General features: G+C 44.2%; 1 protein-coding gene across 1 annotated transcript in view; it reads right to left on the reverse strand.

Moving 5' to 3' along the window:
* The window catches only part of Lis-1 (LisH and WD40 domain-containing Lis-1), a gene marked incomplete at its 3' end in the record, with an annotated part of 54,498 nt that extends 40,908 nt beyond the window's left edge, over positions 1-13,590 (reverse strand). The window contains exons 1-2 of the mRNA XM_017622533.1: positions 13,480-13,590; positions 13,121-13,421 (exon numbers count right to left, since the gene is read on the reverse strand). Coding sequence (XP_017478022.1) covers positions 13,121-13,421; positions 13,480-13,517 — 339 coding nt within the window. The remainder of the gene's footprint in view (positions 1-13,120; positions 13,422-13,479) is intronic.
* Between the last annotated feature and the right edge of the window lie 6,276 nt (positions 13,591-19,866).

A 19,866-nucleotide genomic window follows, 5' to 3' on the forward strand; every position in this document is an offset into this window, starting at 1 on the left:
GCTGAATTTAGTTCTGTAGCTGAACAGTTTTAGATCTCGCCATTTAACAAACTCCTGTCTATCGTGACTCGGCGCAAAAAATAAAAAAAAAATAAAAAAAATATTGGTTCCGTACGTCATGCGGACTGCCCGTTGGGATTATTATTATTATTATTTTTGTATTTTTTTTGTTCGTAAGAGAGGGAAATGCTTTCTGCACCGGCCGGGGGCGCTAGTCTCTTAATACCTTCCCGAGTGTGGGACTCCCACCGAAGCGTGTTGAGCTACCTACTAAAACCCAAACTCCCACCGCCCGCGCAAGAATCCCGCATCTGGCACCGCAATTCTGCATGTCTTCAGATGCAGGAGCGCACTGCTAGAGCCTCGGTGCTGCTCTGTTGTAGGGGCGTTTCATTCGGGTGTCCTCAGTAGACATCTGTCCTCTCGTTTGCAGCGGAGACGAATTTCACGTATCTCACAACTGCTTCCCACTTGTCTGCACTGGAGATCATTACTCCAATTATGTTGTTCGGAGTTATGTCTCCGTATCTTTCTTCCACCATTCTGCGCGAAATCAAGAAGTGTTCACAGGTGAAGAATGTATGGTGCACGTTATCTTTGACGTTTCCACAGTAGTGACAGAACGGTGAGTACACCCTTCCCATTCTATGAAGATATTCTCGGAAGTAGCCATGACCGGTGAGCAATTGCGTCAGGTAGAAATCTACTTCCCCACGCGGTCTGTTCAACCGTGTTTGAAGGTCGGCTATCAGGGTGTGCGTCCATCGACCTTTTGTGCTCGCGTTCCAGTTTTGTTGCCACTGCTGGATCAGTTGCTCGCGCGCCCTTGCCGCGGCAGCTGCTCGACCTATCTCGGCACTGAGATTGTAAATCTCTTTTCGCTCGTAAGCAAGTAGCTCAATTGGCATGACGCCAGAAATAACTAGAACCGCCTCCGCGAACACTGTACGGTATGCGGAAGCAATGCGTAGTGCCGCTCTGCGCTGGACCGAAAACATTTGAATCCGGTATTTTTTTACTTTTAATGCGTCGGCCCATATTTCTGCCCCGTACAGGAGCACCGACTGGATTGGTGTCAGCAGAAGCTTCCTGCGGCATGGCTTCGGGTCACCCATGTTCGCCATCAGACGGCTTAGAGCCACCGTGCTCGGCCCAGCTTTTTCACATACTCCATGGATGTGTTCTCAGAATGTGAGTTTGCTGTCAAGCTTCACCCCCAGCTATTTTGTAGACCTAGAAGTTGTCACGAGCTGAGGTCCGACCATCATGTTTATAATTGTTGGGATCGTTTCCTGGTGAGAATCACGATCTCTGTTTTGGCTGTAGCCAATTGCAAACCGTGATCGCTCATCCATCCACTGACGTTGCACATGACCTGGTTAAGCTTGAGCTGTGCTAGCTGGACGTTTCGTGCTGTTATGACGGCGGCCACGTCGTCCGCGAAGGCGACAAGGAATGCGCTCTCCGGCATTTCCGTGCGCAACAGACTGTCATACGTGGCGTTCCAGAGGTCCGGGCCAAGTACAGACCCCTGTGCCGCTCCGCCGGTTATACGTCTCTTTCTCTGACCTTGTGTTGTGTCGTACAAAAGCCAACGGTCTCTGAGGTAGTCCCGGATCATATCTAGCAAGTATGTTGGAACCTTGAATGACCGTTCCAAGGCCTCCAGCATATCGTCCCATCTTGCCGAGTTGAAGGCGTTCTTGACGTCCAGTGTGACTAGCAGCACTATTGGCCGCGCCTGGTGGCAGGCTTCTTCGGCCTTATGTACCGCCTCGACTACTTCGCCAATTGCTCCTATAATTGAGTGTCCCTTCTGAAGCTATGTTGTCGGGGTGAAATTTCACACAGCACACCTAAAAAGTTAAACATTCGAATAATAGAAATATTAATCAAAAACCAACAACCACATGATAAAGTTTAAATATAAAATGAAATAGTGGGAAAAAGCAACAAGAATTCACGAGGCGAACTAAGCACAGTGCGTAGGCAACTGGCTGAGTCAGTGGGATCGTCGGTTCGAATCCTACTGAAAGAAGTCTGATGAGGAAATGCGGTGATTTCCGAAATAGCTATCACTTCTATCATTTTTTCAAATTATTGTTGCTTTTCCACAATAAGTTTTTCATTAAAAACGGCCTCAAGCTCAATAAAAATTGTTGCATATTATTATTTAAGCCGTTCGTAACAGTCTCGTTAAATGTTGGTTAGTTAATAGGTACGTTCGTTTAAAATCTTCAGTAAAAAATGTCCAGCAGCAAAATTCCGGCGAAATGTCATCTGTTCTCTCACAAGGGAAAAATATTCCGAGTAGTACGCGAACAGAAAACTTACAGCTGAAAGAAATTTTGCTTACATTTAAAGGTCTAAAACTGAAAGCGTAAGAAAACAAATCCCGAAGTCTTATCCTGACACAGTTCACTGACTAAACGAATAATTACTTACTTCTTACAAATTTAATTAGTAGCATTTGACTATTTTAACTTCCAAACCATTAAATTCAATGTAGGGATTTGCGTAAATTCCAAACAGCTGATTTAATCAGCGGTTTTCTTATTGGTAAATTGCTGTTGGCAAAAACTTTTCCAGCAGAAACTAGCAGCTTTCCATCAAAATGAAATGTCATTTTGCTCTCTCAATTTCCCTAACTTTGCAAGTTTTTAGCATACGCGAACACAAAAAGATGATAGTTTTTATAACTTTCAATAATTATCAGGTACGCAAACGCAACTAATTGTGAACGGTATTTTTACTTTACGAATTTCATTGTAGAGTACAAAAACTCAGTTATACGTTGTACCAAAACTTGAAAACATACGGCACGCAGCTGTTTGCAACAGCGGATATTTTCAATCTGGTACTTGCTGCCGGAATTCAAACAATGGCAAAACTTTATGTTGAATTTCCAGTGCCCTATCTTCTTTTAATACCAAAAGATCCAACTCTTCGCTTTTCTTAAAAAGGAGTATTTCGGATATTGTAAAAAGGGTTCATGAAGTATGCAAACGTACATTTAAATAATTTAAAATAGGCAGATCTTTTTTAAAAATCTGCTTTTAAATCATGTGCAATATTTTTTCTAGCCATGGAAAATGATGAAATATTATTATTATTTTTAATCATGAATAAAAAGACGTAGTTTAGCTTCAAAAATAATTTGTGACAAATCAAAAACATTTTTATTCTCTCCTTATAGAGACAAGTTTAAGTTTTCCAATTGTTCCATCATATCGGTAAAGAACATTAAGTCAGAAAGCCAATTTTCATTCTTCAACTGCGGGTAATGTTCCGATCTCAATATGTATATAAAAATAATAATATAAAAAAACCACACAATGGAAAAGAATGTCCAGCAAAGAAATATGTATTTTAATAAGTAAAAAGAGCCAAAATGTTCTAAGCAAAGAGAAAGTAAGAAGAGCCGCACTTGCAAGCAACAGTCAATTAGGCGTAGCTTTATCAAAATGTAGAATTTTTTAGTACTTTATACTTGAATTTAAACTAGAAAGAAAATTTTTTCTGTACAAATGTCCCACCCGTGACGGTGGAATCGCCCTGATACATCCAGATCTTTTTTTAATTTTAAATAAAACACATAAAACAGAACTAAATGTCGAAATATTTATTATTACCCGAAAGAACATTCTCTGACGTTTACTTTTAAGAATTTTAATATCTAAAAAAGCGTGTGCTTTCATATTTCCGTTGTTCAGAATTACATCAAATAAAGAAGTTTTTCTTTCATTTAAATCCGCCCATAATTCTATTTTTGCCCACATTTTATATGGAAGGGAAGCCCTGTGCGTCGGGTTAAAGTAGGTAATTTTGAACGCCTTAGATTTTCGATCATCTATTGCTTTGCCTTTAAAGGTACCCAGTTATAAAAAAAGCGAAGCCTAACAAGCTGACATTATTATCGGTGTTAATTCCGGTTCCCAAGCAAACGAAATTCTCTACTTTCTCGAAATTATAACTGTCCGCAGTGACGTGGATGCCATGGCGCGAATGTGCTGATTGTTTATTTGATGACAGGAGATACTTCGTCTTGTCCTCGTTTACCACCAGACCCATTCGCTTTGCTTCCCTATACAACTTGGAAAAGGCAGAACAGACTTCGCGGTTTTTGTTACGGATGATGTCGATGTCATCGGCATAAGCCAGCAATTGCACGCTCTTTTAGTAAATTGTTCCTGACCGGTTCAGTTCTGCAGCTCTTATTATCTTCTCCAACATCAGATTAAAGAAGTCACATGAAAGGGAGTCGCCCTGTCTGAAACCCCGTTTTTTGGCGAACGGCTCGGAGAGGTCTTTTCCAATTCTGACGGAGCTGGTGGTATTGCTCAACGTCATTTTACACAGCCGTATGAGTTTTGAGGGGATGCCAAGTTCAGACATAGCGGCGTATAGGCAACTCCTACTCCTTTTAGTGCTGTCAAAAGCGGCTTTAAAGCCGACAAATAGGTGGTGGAGTCAAACCTTAGTACTCAATCCATTTTTAGACACGAAAGGTCTGCTTCGTGCTAATGGACGGCTAGCGAACTCCAGCCTCACATATAACGAACGCCACCCCATAATAATACCAGAGAAATCCCCCTTTGCAACACTATACCTCAGATTTCTCCACTTAATAATGCTACATGCCGAACATCGCCTCATGCAACAACTGGTCCGACAAGAATATTATATTCTATGACTAAAGCCATAGATCAAAAAATGCATATTTATGTGTAAAGTCTGCACTATACATAAGTAGAAGATGCGCACGCAGATCATGGCAGCTCTTCCACCTGAACGCTGCACTTTCGCTCTGCCCTTCACTACCACTGGTGTTGACTTTGCTGGACCTTTCCAGATAAAGGCTTCCTTTACGAAGGGTTATGTGGCTGTCTTTGTATGCTTTACAACAAAGGCAGTACACCTCGAGCTATGTTCTGATCTGACAACCGCGGCTTTTCTCGCGGCATTTGCTCGCTTCGCCGGACGGCGAGGATTTCCATCCAAAATAATGTGCGACAATGGAAAATCCTTTGTCGGAGCCAAAAAAGCCACTGAAAAACAATTTGTGAAATTTATAGAGAAAGTCTCGCCTGAAATCGTAAAAAAATACGCACCCCAAGGCATTGATTGGCAATTTATCCCACCAATTGCCCCACATATGGGAGGTCTATGGGAATCAGCGGTAAAAAGCTTAAAAACACATTCGACCCTATTAAGCTGGCATTTCAGGGTACTATTTTGTATATATATGTAAGGAAAATTTGAAAGTTAGGCTCGAGCACCCCCCTGCCCCNCGCGGCTTTTCTCGCGGCGTTTGCTCGCTTCATCGGACGGCGAGGATTTCCATCCAAAATAATGAGCGACAATTGAAAAACCTTTGTCGGAGCCAAAAGGGCCACTGAAAAACAATTTATAAAATTTATAGAGGAAGTCTCGCCTGAAATCATTAAAAAATACGCACCCCAAGGCTTTGATTGGCAATTCATCCCACCAGGTGCCCCACATATGGGTGGTCTATGGGAATCAACTGTCAAAAGCTTCAAAACACATTTTAAAAAAGTCGCTGCCGCACATAAATTTAACTTTGAAGAATTTACTACATTATTCTTTCTATTACTCTCTGCGCTCTCGCAAGATCCCTCCGATTTCACTGCCCTCATCCCTGGGCATTTTCTTAGAGGAGCTCCACTTCTGGCAATACCCGAGCCAGACGAGCAATCCTTATCTCTAATGAATCGATGTGAACGAATGAAAATTCTCCATCATGAATTCAGTCGTAGATGGAAGGTAGATTATTTAAAAGACCTCCATAAAAGATATAGGTGGAAGAACGCTCAAGAGGAACCTAAAATCGGAGAATGTGTTCTCATCCACGATGAGTGTCTTCCCCCACCGAGTGGCGCCTCGCAAGAATCGAAAAATTACATCGTGGCTGCGATGGTCACATACGAGTCGTAGATTTGCGACGGTACACTCACTCGACCGCTCGTAAAACTTTGCCTTCTACCGACCGAAAGCGCCAACAATCAATGAAAAACCATAATCGCAACTCCGTCATACCCAAAACCGCAAATAAACCGAAAACCACGCAACTCAATTGACGTACATAAAAATATTCTTCAATAATGTACACCTGACTAACCAAATAATTGAGCGTTAGCATGCACGCTTTCTCCCCCGCAAAACACTAAAGTCCCCTTTCGTTTCATACAAATGGACGTTGACATGGCNTGCACGCTTTCTCCCCCGCAAAACACTAAAGTCCCCTTTCGTTTCATAGAAATGGACGTTGACATGGCTATCCCCTCTTCCAACCCCACGCCGGCAGTCCGGACCAACGCAGCAGTAGCACCGCGAGCATCAGCACCACCGATTGCGGCACCACGATCTGCCACATCATTATCCGGAGCAGCTCCAGTGCCATCCCCTCATACAGGCGTTCGGCGAGCGGCAGCACTAGCAACCGCAGCGCCATCAGGCGCACCCTCAGCATCCGCTGCCCCCGCAGCATCGGAACTGCTACTAGCAGATGAACTGGATCAAGGCGTGCTTCTTTGTGGGCTATGTCACCAGCGCCACGCATTGAGCGCCTGTCCAATATTTCGGGGCCGGCAACCGGCCCAGCGGCAGCAAGTAGCCCGGGCGCATGGGCATTGTTTGAACTGCCTCGCGTTTTCCCACAGGACATGGGAATGTGCATCACGTAGCCGGTGTCACGTATGTCAAAGACGTCATCACACCATGTTCCATCACTTCCCATCTGGTCCACGGCGCAACCTCGCGCGAAGACAACAACCAGCTCCAGCATCAGGTAAGCGTCGCCGACATCATAACGCGCGGCAGAACGTCCACGTTCGGAGACCACCGTCGGCACACTACCGCCTGGGCCCCCCATCATCCCACCGCAGCCAACAGTCGTCCAGGTCGCACCACCGCCGCCCAACCGGGCTTGGCAACGTTGTAGAGACGTTGCAGCAACTACAGTGGTTACTAGGCTAAGTATACGCCTAGGGGGGCCGGGATGGCTAAATGGGTCCTTTCGCGACGGCAACGCTGGCACTTCCGCCTGCGAAAATATCGCCAAAAGGCGCCCACAGATGTCCCCATCAGCATCACATCCTAACACGCACCCACATCTACACATATTCAACAAAACACTTTGACATTACTTATCCACTTACTTTGTACACACACTACACATGTCATACACACACACACACTTGAGACATAAAGAAATGTCAGCAAATTTTTGATTTTAAACAACACAATTGTTAAGATTTTCCTCCGTGCGGACGTGTCCGAACAGCCCCCGATTTTTTGAATAAACCTCCTCAAATTTATATTTTAACGAAAAGTTCCCCGTGTCTTTTTTATACAAAGCGGAAAACGTAAGTGATAAGAGTGATAAGCTACAGGAAAAATTCCAAAGACCATAGTGATCCTCTGTTCAAAAATAATATTTGAAATGGTGAATATAATCGAAGGATTCCTTAAAAAATTGATGTTTTTATCGCTGATATGAACATGACAAAACTTTACCATTTCTCTTATTTAAAAACAGTGCTGAGTGAGTNCTCCTGTGTTCACCACTTAAACAAGTATATAAATACTTTTCAACATGAAATAACAGAGTGCACTTTTCTTTTGTTTACAATTTGGTTGCCAAACACACTACAGCTGACCGTTTGACACATTTACCAGAATTTACCAGCAAAAAAATTCTCGGATTAAAACTGGTAACTTCTAACAGAGAGAGAACCGTGTTTACACTCTTTTTTTGTGCTCTCAAAAGTCAGAGAACCGAGTACGGGATCGATTTCCAGTAGAATCTGACTGATTCTGACTAGTCCGGACTCGTACGGGATCGTAGCTAATAATAATGTAACAAGAAATGTAAATGGATCATTTTTATTAAGATCTCTTAATGAAACAATAAAAATTAACAATTTAAGCTTTACTTCCTTGGAAGCTCACAGCCTGAGACCATTGCCTGCATTAATCCAACATTCAAATTCTCGATCTGAGTTAATGGAATGGGCTACACGCGCATCCACTCTCACTTATGAGACAGGTTAGCGAAACACACGCAAACCTTATTTTGATGACAAGGCACTTTTCCGGCTTAAGCGAAGGCAATTGAAGACAAGTTTAAAGAATTAAGTTTTAGTTTTCAAATTAAGCTCAAAGAAGGCACATAGCGCTGCTCTAAAACAACTCGCTTTATTTTAGAAGCACATAGTGCTGGTACAAAAGAACACGTTAAGTTTCGTAAAACGTTATGTTATATAATTAAACAAATGAGTGCAAAACTAAAAAAAAAAATCCAATTTTGAACATTTAATTAAAAATATCTTAGCGGGGATTTTTTCAGCCAACCCACTCGCGAAATATTTACTAACCCGTTAAATTCCATATCAAATAGATTTCATCAATTAAACAGATGGGTGAAGGTCGCACAGTGGTTCGGATAGCAGATCTAGCTGGACGAAAATCAAAATTTTTTTGTTTTTAAAATACTTAACACGTTGGCTGCCAAGGCCTTTTTAGAATTTTGATCGTTCAGTAGCAGTGCCATTTAACAATTTTGGTCACCTGAGGCCAACAACTTATTTTGTTCTTGCTTAGTGCCTAAAAATAAGTTTTGACTACTCGCGACTTTATTTTGGTCCCTAATTTTGCAGTTATAACGGTTTTTTTGTGTCGCACATGTACCATTAAAATACCATTACAAATACACAGCGACCATGGGAAATACACCAAAATGTTCACCACAGGCCAGAGAATCCAAATTCCATGTAAAATTCCATATTAAAATGTACGAAAATGTGCGACGTGGCTCAGGGTAACATTTAGGTGTCGCACGAAAATGTGCGACGTGGCCTCAGGGTAACATTTAGGTGTCGCACGAAAATGTGCGACGTGGCCTCAGGGTAACATTTAGGTGCCGCACGAAAATGTGCGACGTGGCCTCAGGGTAACATCTGGGTGTCGCACGAAAACGTGCGACGTGGCAGCCAACGTGTTAATAGTACTTGGAATACATTCCTGACAATACATTCAAATAGAAATTGCATTTATTAAAGCATTAACATATGAAAACAAACAAAAAAAGGTAAGTCAACGCCGCCTATTTGAGAACTCTATTTTAAAAGCTGAAATTTAACTTAAAAGATTGCTAATTGCACTCACAAATATTCGCATAATTGCAAATTGACTTTATAAACAAAAAATTACACTTATTCCGCTATAGATTCAGAGGTCATAACGGAATTTATGTCCACATTGGTATAAGCAAATTTATTCTGAAAAATCGTCGTTCTGATTCATTAAAAAAATAAATTAAAGAGTAGGAAAAGTAAAGGCCGCCGAAGGCCGTTATAAAACCACTTGCATATTATTCTTTACACCTTCGCAAATGCAGAGGGTAAGTTCGATAACCAAGTCTAACCAATTGGCTTAGATATTTACATTTTAGTGACGGTATGTCAAATCTCAAAATTCAAAAGTAATTATTAACAGGAATGTATCTGAATATAAATATAAGATCAGTGGCGGATCCTCGGGGGAGGGGGGGAGGGGTTGTGTGTTAAAACAGAAAAATACTTGGAGTTAGAAAACCTTTGGTTATGTAAGAGTTGAAAAAAATAGTACCTCGCGAATTTTCTGCTTTCTGAGATTAAAAAATTGTACAACAGGCATGCAAATCTTTAAGCGCTGTTATAAAATTTTTTCTGAAATTTATTTGTGTTTCTTGCTGTGATCTTAAATTTTAGTCATGGTAAATAAAATCTTATGAAGTGAGTTGTTTGACATTTGGTGTTGCAGAAACTTCTAAAAGACAACAAGGTGTCCGTGATTATGTGATTAGTAAATTGAAAGAAATATCTGATGAAAATGCTCGTTCCGAAGTAAATAAAGTAAATTAAGTAAATGACTTTAGATTCGTAATCAGCAACCCAGAAAATCCCCAGATACCCAGTTACATAGAAATCTACCGATTTTTTTAAATTTTCGTCCGCCATATTGGATCCGCCATTTTGAATTTTTGGTAAATGACTTTAGATATGTAATCAGCGACCCAGAAAACCCCTAGATACCCAGTTTCATAGAAATCTACCGATTTTTTTTTTATTTTCGTCCGCCATATTGGATCCGCCATTTTGAATTTTTGATAAGTGACTTCAGATTCGTAATCAGCGACTCAAAAATCCCCTAGGTAAGAAGTGGTGTAAAGATCCATCAACGAATATTTGTTTAAATAGTTTCGTCCAGCTAGATTTGCGATCCGAACCACTGTGGGTCGTGGCACCATTCGGATCTTCGAATAATGCATGAATACAAATGGACACAGTTACAAACTGAATTAAATAGGAAAAGACATATAAGCTCTGCCTCGTCCACGTCGGGTGGTTGTGTTCACAGGTTGAGCTTTGAAATGTAATAGTTAAAAAATAGCCGGGAAAGGACACAACCACCCTGTGGACCCCCTGTGTAATTTTTCTTGGCTTGCTTTTTTTGTCTCTAAAAATAACTGACGAGTGTCTACCGCTCAAATAATTCGGTGACCTCCGCTTAGGTCCCTGTGGGAGAGAGGAAGCCTTAATGTCGTCTAGTCGCGTGGTGTGATTGACGGTGCCAAACGGCTTTGACAAATCCAACGCTACTACGACTGTTTTCTCACAGGAACGGTTTCGGTTTAGGTACGTAAGTGCTGTTGTTGTACTGTGCACTTTACGGAATCCATGCTGAAGCTTCGCTGGGGTCAGGTGGTTCGTGTACTGTGGGAGAAGCAATGCTTCTAGTGTCTTCGAACCCGGGAAAGGAGGGTTATCGGAAGATAAGATTCTTCTTTGTTGTCCGGTTTCCCCGGTTTAGGCTGTAGGACCAATCTCCCCATTTTCCCGATGTCTAGAATGATAAAGAGTTGCCATAGACAGGTTGAGGACCTTGGTAAGNCTCTTCTTTGTTGTCCGGTTTCCCCGGTTTAGGCTGTAGGACCAATCTCCCCATTTTCCAGATGTCTAGAATGATAAAGAGTTGCCATAGACAGGTTGAGGACCTTGGTAAGGTAATTTACTCCCGCAGAACTCATTTTTTTCGGCATCAGTATGTATATTCAGCTAGCTGCATGGCTTTGGAGGCTTTCGCCTTCCCGATGGCTACCTGCACTCCAGTGCTGGTTAAAACAAGAGGCGCAACTTGTGCAGCCTTTTGGTCACTCGACGTTTGGCTTTGTCCGCTGGAGTATGCAGCGTGAGTTGTCGGCAAAAGTAGCTCGCGTATCNAAGGTAATTTACTCCCGCAGAACTCATTTTTTTCGGCATCAGTATGTATATTCAGCTAGCTTGCATGGCTTTGGAGGCTTTCGCCTTCCCGATGGCTACCTGCACTCCAGTGCTGGTTAAAACAAGAGGCGCAACTTGTGCCTTTTGGTCACTCGACGTTTGGCTTAGTCCGCTGGAGTATGCAGCGTGAGTTGTCGGCAAAAGTAGCTCGCGTATCGCTGCGGATCAGACGAGCCGCGGTTGCTAAAGAGATGTCGACTCTGTCGTCGCGCTTTGTTAGATAGTGACCTCAAGCGTGCTGCAGAAGCAGTGACAACCCTACGGAAGCCGTTCCAATCAGCTTTGGAAAAGTTGATGTAGCGTCGGCAGCTTTATTAATGGAGATGACTATGGGCAGATGGTCTGATGCTAAAGTCAGCATAGGTCGCCACGTTATGCCGTTTATGGGACCAGCGCTTACTATTATTATGTCAGGCGAGCAACAGCAGCTGCCCATAATCCTGGTGGGTGCGTCGTCGATCATTGTGCAGAATGTCGAATTGTCTATATGCTCAGCCAAGTGTGTTCCCCTACTATCATTCGACAGGCCTGAATTCCAAAGTCACCGACTACCATACAGTTTGCACCTCTGAGGAGCGCACCTATTTCAGGGTGATATCCTGCCGGGCAGCTAGTGACAGGGGGTATATAAACATGAAACATTTCGAGCTCGATATCGCCTGGCCGGAAAGCAATACCCTGACATTCTAGGATGGTATCCCTGTGTCGAATTGCTGTGCGACTTGGCTTTTGGGACAGCAGCTTTTAATATTCCACTCCAGCCAATAAAATACGGTTATCTCTTCGACTTACTCTGTAGTCCATTAAAGTTAAACTGTAGAATCTTCGTGTTCCTAGGGAGACTTATTGGGATGTGACGCTGTAGTCCGTTACAGTTACACTGTAGAATCTTCCGTGTTCCTAGGGAGACTTATTGGGATGTGAGGTGTATGGGAAGTGGCCTTCCTGCTATTTGCTGTATGTGCTGTTGTGGAGGGTGTAGCTCTAAGGTGGTAGTGGGTGGCGTCGCAGTGGGAACTAAGCCCGATCAGCACAACACCGGCCCTCATAGTTTCTCATCCAATCTCGCGTGGTCCGCAGTCCTGAACATGCCCTAAAGCGTCAACATCCAAGGTAGGTGTTACACTTAACTGATGTCACGTTACGGAAAATCCTGGTCTGACACACCGAGGACATTGTTGGAGGAACCACGAGTTGTTCGCGGAGACGTGGGGGTGGTCGTGCGGATGTGTCTGTGGTGTGGTCTATTGTGTTGTGTTGAGTGCGGTCGTGTGTGTGTTAAGCTACTCAGGCGTACTCGGCACAGTGTGTAGACCACTGGCTTTGGAAGCTGGGGCCCGTTGGATCGAACCCCAGGGAAGAGGAATGTTGAGGAGATGTGGTGATCTCGGAAATAGCAGCTATAACTTCTACCATTTATAAATTGTTGTTGTTATTTCAAAATAATTTGCCATTAAAAACGGACTCAAGCTCAATAAAAAGTGCGAATAGCAGCGGAATAGCTCCCTTGATTGTGGATGGGTTGGCATATGGAAGCAACAACAGTTTATAAGGCGAACTTAGCGCAGTGTGTACACCACTGGCTTTGGAAGCTGGGGTCGTTGTATCGAATCCCAGTGAAGAAGTCTGATGAGGAAATAGCCATAATTTCTACCATTTATAAATTATTGTTGTTTTTGCACAATAATTTTTCATTAAAAACTGCCTCAATCTGAGTAAAATTTTTTTAATATTTTTAATTTGTATGCAAAAATTTACTTTGATTACAATTTACATACCCGAGTTATGCTTGCACGATGGCCAGTCAATGAAAACTTTTCTGGTGGACGTGGAATCCATTCTCCAGGGCTACGTTTTGCTTTTGTAGGAGCTCCTTCTATAGCCTCTTTTTCAGCTTCTGATAACTTGGCCTCTAGGTCCATTACTTTTTTTTGCAAGCGAATAACCGAAGTCCATTTTTTTTCCAAAAGTCCACTGAATTTTTTCTCGCTTTCTGTAGACACGTCAGCTTCTTTACGGAATGCGTCCAAGGACTCAGTGTAGCCATTGCTACCTAAGTAATCGGCAATCGCTTGGTTCCTGAAGTTAAATATACTCATAACCTTCGAAAAGTAAATTATGAAAGTTTAAATCTTACAGTTCCTCGCGCTGCCTCTGCGACAAAACCATTTTCATGTTCTTTGTCGGGACAGACGTCGCTATTACTTTTGATATACAATGAGCGTTGATAGCCTTTAAGTTAAGTACTGCTGAAAATAAAAGAATGAAATGCTATTTAGTTTCTAATAGTTACGTATAATATTAATTAAATTAAATAAACAGTAAAATAATGTGTGAAACCTTTGCAAAATGGGCATAGCAACTGAAGCGGACAGGTAAAAAATTTTTATGTTTCTGGTTTTAGTAATATTTGATCGATATCCTAAATATGAATATTAGCACGACACATGTTTATGTAACATAATAAAATAATATTCGGATTACACATAACTCCAGACAGCCAATAGATCAAATTGCTGAAGTTGTGGCGCGTGTAGAAGAAGCCTTGAGAACAACAAACGGCAAAATAAGCCCCATTGTCGATTAAATCGAGATAACGAAAATGTTACAACGGCATTAATTATAGCTTTTTTGTTGTGGAAAGAAAAAAATTTAGCTTTCGTTAAAAAAAAAAATGGTGTGTAGTGCTAACTTGACACTATACAACTACTGGATAGAATTGAAGTATCCAATATGTTATTAATAGTAGCCTACTATGCCATTAATTGTAGCTTTTGATTTTAAAATTTTTTGCTTTCGGTTTTATCGAAATAAAATTATAGTTTAAAAAACTAAAACCTCCCTATTATAACTGCCATTCGTACTGTCATCAGGTATGTAACTTTAGAATAGAAATCGCTGCGTCTTTTAGGCGCATCAATATTACATCGTTACATCCCGAGCTAATAAAAGGAAGGTAAAAAATCGAGTTGACGGTTGAGCAACCCATGTGCGAGATGCGGTAACCAATCCGAGTGGAGCCCTGGGTCACGGCAGAAAGATGTTGCTGTTGTTGTAGCGGTTACCAAGCCCCGTCGGTTCATCCGTCAACGTTGTCGTCTGTTTCAGCTAAGGGGAGGCCCAGGAAGAGTGCGACTTCCACAGGGTCTGTCCATAAGGACAGGGGTGTCAGCTGGGTGGGGTTCTCAGGGCATGTGAAGAGGTGCCGAGAGTCATGTGGCTACTCTCCACATACCGGGCATTGGTTGGGCACATCCTCATTAATTCTGCCCAGGTATGAGTTAAGCCTGCTGCAATAGCCAGAGCGAAGTTGGGCTATAGTGGTGCGGGCCTCCCGAGGCAGACAAAGTTCTGTCCCGTCCACGTCAGGTGGTTGAGTGCCTAGAACAGCATTCACAGGGTGGAAGTCTACATAACTTGAGACCGATTCCCTGTGAATGCCGCTCAGGGCCTGTCGATAAGCTGACGGGTCCAGAGGTTGTTTAATGAACCTCTGGACTTCGTACGTCAGTTCGTAGAGATGCCTCTTGACGTGCCTTGGCGAGGGTTCTTCCCACAAGAAACTGCTTGCAGAGCATTGTGTTATGCTCTTTGACTAGGAGCATCTGGGCCTCGTCATGTAGGTGGTGTTGGGGCGTCATCAGGAGGCATCCGGTCGCTGTCCGTAGTGCCGTATTCTGGCATGTCTGTGGCTTTATCCACTGCGTCCTGCTAGTCCCAGGCGACCACACGGGCGCTGCATAGTTAAGAACCGCCCGGCCAATTGCCTTGTATGTTGCCAACAACGTTTCTTTATCTTTGCCCCAAATGCTGCCGGCCAGCGACTTCAGGACATTGTTGCGGCTCTGTACTTTATTGGCAATTGCGGTTGTATGCGCCGAGAAGGAGAGCAGACTGTCGAAGGTAACTCCGAGGATTTTGGGGTTATTCAGCGTGAAGAATCGAGAAAGTTCGGCGAGATAACCGTTTACTTTCGAGCACAAGTCATCAATTTCATTCCCAGACGCCACAATCGAGCAATCGTCAGCATAAGAGACAATATTGACACCCTCTGGTGGTTGAGGAAGCTTAGAGATGTAATAATTAAACAGTAGTGGACAGAAGAGGGCACAGGACACCACCCTGTGGTAGCCCCTGTTTAATTTTACGTGGCTTACTGGTTTTGTCTCTGAAAATTACTGACGAATGTCGGCCACTCAGGTAATTTGCCGACCACCGTTTCGAGTCCCTGTGGGAGGGAGCAGACATCTATGTCTTCTACCAGCGTTGAATGACTGACAGTGTCGAACGCCTTGGACAGGTCCAACGCTACTAGAATAGTTCTCTCACAGGGGCGGTTTCGGTTAAGGCCAGGAGTTATCTGAGTGTTTGTGGCGTTAAGTGCTGTTGTTGTACTATGCAAGGCCTCTAGTGTCTCTGCTACCGTGGAAAGGAGGGTTATCGGGCGATAAGACTCTCCTTTGTTGGCTGGTTTCCCCGGTTTGAGCAGTGGGACCACTCTCCCCATCTTCCATATGTCTACCTACTCCCGCAGGACCCAAATTTTTCAGCATCAACATGCATATTCCGTCGGGTCCAATGGCTGTGGAGGCTTTCGCCTTCCCGGTGGCTACCCTTACCTCACCGCTTTATCCACCGGATGATGCAGAATAAACTGTCGGCTAAAATAGCTTGCGCATCTCTCCGGGTCCGACGAAGCGTGGACACCAGTATATTTCGACTCTGTCGTCACGCTTCGTTGGGTTGGACAACGACCTCACGGTTGACCAAAGCTTACTCACACCAGAGGCGAAGTTGCAGGTCTTCAAATGGTCTTCCCATTTATTCCGCTTATGTACGTTCAAAAGTTGCCGAATCTCCGAATTGAGATCCCTGGTACGGGGATTTCCGGGATCGGCCTGACGAAGGCTGTCACGCTCATCGGCTAGAACAGCCGCTTCAGCAGGAAAGTTCGGACGTGGATTCTTAATACATACTGCTGGGATGAAGTGAGCTGCAGGAGCAGTAACAACCCTGCGGAATTTACGTTCACCTATATGGACGTCGGTTGGTATGGGTAGTGCCGTGAAGGCGCTTTCANGGTGGATTCTTAATACATACTGCTGGGATGAAGTGAGCTGCAGCAGCAGTAACAACCCTGCGGAATTTACGTTCACCTATATGGACGTCGGTTGGTATGGGTAGTGCCGTGAAGGCGCTTTCAGTAACATCCGCGAAGCCTTTCCAGTCAGCTTTGGAAAAGTTGACATAGGTACGGTGATCCGCGGAAGCAAAGTCGGCAGGTTTATCAATCGAGATGAGACATGGACACTTTTTTGCCCGCGCAGTAGCTCAACTGAAAATCTGCTCCGTTTTGTTGCATCAACAAATTTAATCTTCAAATAGAAAGAAGGTGAGGTTTTTAATAGCAAACTAAAAGTTATATTTAACCTTTTTATCGACACGATTGTTACATTGGTGAGCTACAGCACCTTGCAAATACACTTGAATTCGTAAATAGGCCCTCACAATCGCCCGATCGAAAAATATTGCTCTGTCTAAAGTTCTGTAATTGCGTCGTTTTCCACCGATGTAACAATTGTTCCGGTAAAGAAAGAATGAAATAACTTTTTATTAATTTTAACCAAGGGATTTTAACTTTAATGATAATTGCTCGCTGGATTAAGGCGCCTTTACACGGGTCGATTTTCTAGTAGATTTTTGTCGTTCAACCAAAATTGACCCGTGTAAATGACATCTCAACCGTAAAATGTAAGTGCTTTGGCTAGTCGATTTTCCACTCTACAGAAATCGACCCTTGTAAAGGCCGCTTTGGCCCCTTATTTAGTCCCAGAATACAATGATACGAGGAGAAATTAATTGTTTTTTATAAAGATAAGAAATGCACATCTACAACGAAAACTTGATTTTTACTCCCATTTTTGGAGTCCGAACCCAGCAAAGAGCGCTGGGTGAAGGTCAGCTAGTGATCAGTGTTCATATTGTTTAAAAATAGCGCAATTTTTGAAAAAAAATCGCCAAAAATCGCCAATTTTTTTTTTTAATAAAATTCATAAAATCGATTTAACTAATCTTTTATTTTAAAAAGGGGGGGTGTGTGCCTGGGGAAAACCGGTCTCCAAACGTTTCTCGGCTGGAGCTGCGACGTCAGCTCCGCCTAGGGAATTTAGACCCCAAAATAGGCACACCTCAACCCAAGGGCGGAGTGCGGCACCTGCTTCAAGGTTAAACCGGCAGGATGCTGCTGATATACCCAGCAGCTCAAAAAAGGTTGCAACTACGGGTGGGGCCGGCTAGAAATATCCGCCTCTCGAAGCAGGCGTACTACGACAGAACAGCTGACGGAGGACGAACTTAAGTCGTTGGACTGGGCAAGCGGAAATGTAGCCAGCTTGGGTAAACCGGCAGGCACTGCTCCAAAGAGGCAACGATCTGCTGAACAGGCAGGGGGGTCGCCAAACGACAGAGAACAGGTGGCCATAAATACCGCTCCTTCAGGGATGTTGTTAAGGGAGACGGTGAGGTACTGGCCATCATTGACAGAGGGGAGGGGAGGGGAGTAGGAAGGGACTATCCCGAAGGAGAAATGGAGGCAGGTTGAGGAGGCTATTGCCGAAATCTACCTCCAGGTCTTAGAGAAAAACCCTGGACCCCCTCCTCTCTGCCATGATTCTGGTTGGTATCAAGGTAGGACAAAGCTCATCGCTTGCGAGGACCATAGGTCAGCCCAGCTCTACAGGTTGGCCGTCAGCAAGGTAGGTGAGGTTTGGCCGGGAGCCAAACTCGAGGCAGTCAGCAAGGAAGAGATTCCTAGCAGACCTAGGACTCGGGTTTGGATCCCGGCTAGACCGGCCGAGCCCCAAAAAATAGAGCGGATCTTTAGATCCTGCAATAAGGACCTGCCGACATACAATTGGAAGGTGGGGAAGATCGAAGAGCCAACAGAGAACAGAAGGCAGGTGTGCTGATCCTCAACGCCGAATCGCTTGCCCCATTGGCACAGAAGGACTGGATAGTCAGATTCGGGTTTGTTGACGCAACCGTTCGAATCTACCGCAGCGACGAGCCGGGCTTGGACCTTAATGAGGAGAGCGACAAGTTCGGCATGCGCAGCGGTGGTGAAGAAGGGTTGCCCAGCAGCCAATGCTCATCCGACTCGGAGAGGCTAACCGGTTTGGGGCCGCTGTTTTATGAAGAGGATCTTCTCGCCGATGACACCGAGGGTGAGGAGATCGAGTAGGCGGACATTGATGTCACAATGGTGGAGGTAAAACGGACGGGTTCGTATGAAGCTGATCCAGATCAACCTCCACCATTCTAAACTCGCGTCCGCGAATCTTGAGGTCCGCCTGGCTGCCGGTGGACTTAACGTTGCCCTCATCCAGGAGCCGTGGATAATCGGCAACAAAATCTGCGGGCTTTGGGTGAAGGGCTTTAAGCTAATTGCCGCACAAAATGCAGGTAAGACTCGAGCTTGCATATTAGCAAGAAACAACTTAAACATCTTCCTGCTTCCACAGCTCAGTGACGGCGATCTGGTAGCGGCAAGCATAGAGCTGGATAAAACCAGCTTCTGGGTAGCCTCTGCCTACATGGCCCATGATAAGGACGCACCACCAGAGGAGGTCCGAACATTGGTTAAAGAAGCAGCCTATAATAAAAAACAACTGGTTGTCTCCTGCGACGCTAATGCCCACAATTTGATGTGGATTCGAAAGAGACCTCAAGACCCTCCAAGTTAGGGAGTTCAGAAATGTGTGAAATACCGACTGGGGGGTTTACAACAAAAAACTGAGGACTTTATTGCCAAAGATACCTCCCCGAGACCCCGCCACGCAGGTGGAATTGGACGGGTATATTACGCTAGGCTGGAGAGAGACAAAAGTCTCCTTCATACCCAAGGCAGGTAGGTCCTCTCACATTAACCCCAAGGACTTCAGACCCATCAGTCTTACGTCTTTTCTGCTCAAAATTTTAGAGAAGATAGTGGATGATTATGTACGGGGGGTGGTACCAACTAGTAGGCTCTCCCCAGCGCAGCATGCCTATACGAAAGGCAAATCTACGGAAACCGCCTTGCACTCGCTCGTCGGGTTGGTGGAAAAAAGTTTATCAGATAAAGAGTATGCTATGGTTGCCTTTGTTGATATAGAAGGCGCCTTGAACAACATTAAGGCAAGCGCCATAACGGGTGCCTTAGAAGAGCTTGGAGTTGACCACAACGTAGCGTCGCTGATTGAGTCCATACTTGTCAGCAGGAAGATAACCGCTAAGCTTGGCAACACCACAATAAGCAGAGAGGTCTGTAAAGGCACTCCTCAGGGAGGGGTTCTCTCCCTCTTCTCTGGAATTTGGCAGTAAACTCTCTGCTGAACGCACTCGAGAGGGGGGGTTGCCACGTCACTGCATACGCTGACGACCTGGCAATTGCCGTTAAAGTCAAATACCCAAATACCCTAATGGAGATTCTGCGCTCTAACATGGCCACGCTTAGGAACTGGACAGAGAGTAGGGGACTCGGAGT

The sequence above is a fragment of the Rhagoletis zephyria genome, unplaced genomic scaffold (genome assembly GCF_001687245.7).
Source record: "Rhagoletis zephyria isolate East Lansing unplaced genomic scaffold, Rhagoletis_zephyria_1.1 Rzeph_scaffold_02827, whole genome shotgun sequence".
Lineage (NCBI taxonomy): Eukaryota > Metazoa > Arthropoda > Insecta > Diptera > Tephritidae > Rhagoletis > Rhagoletis zephyria.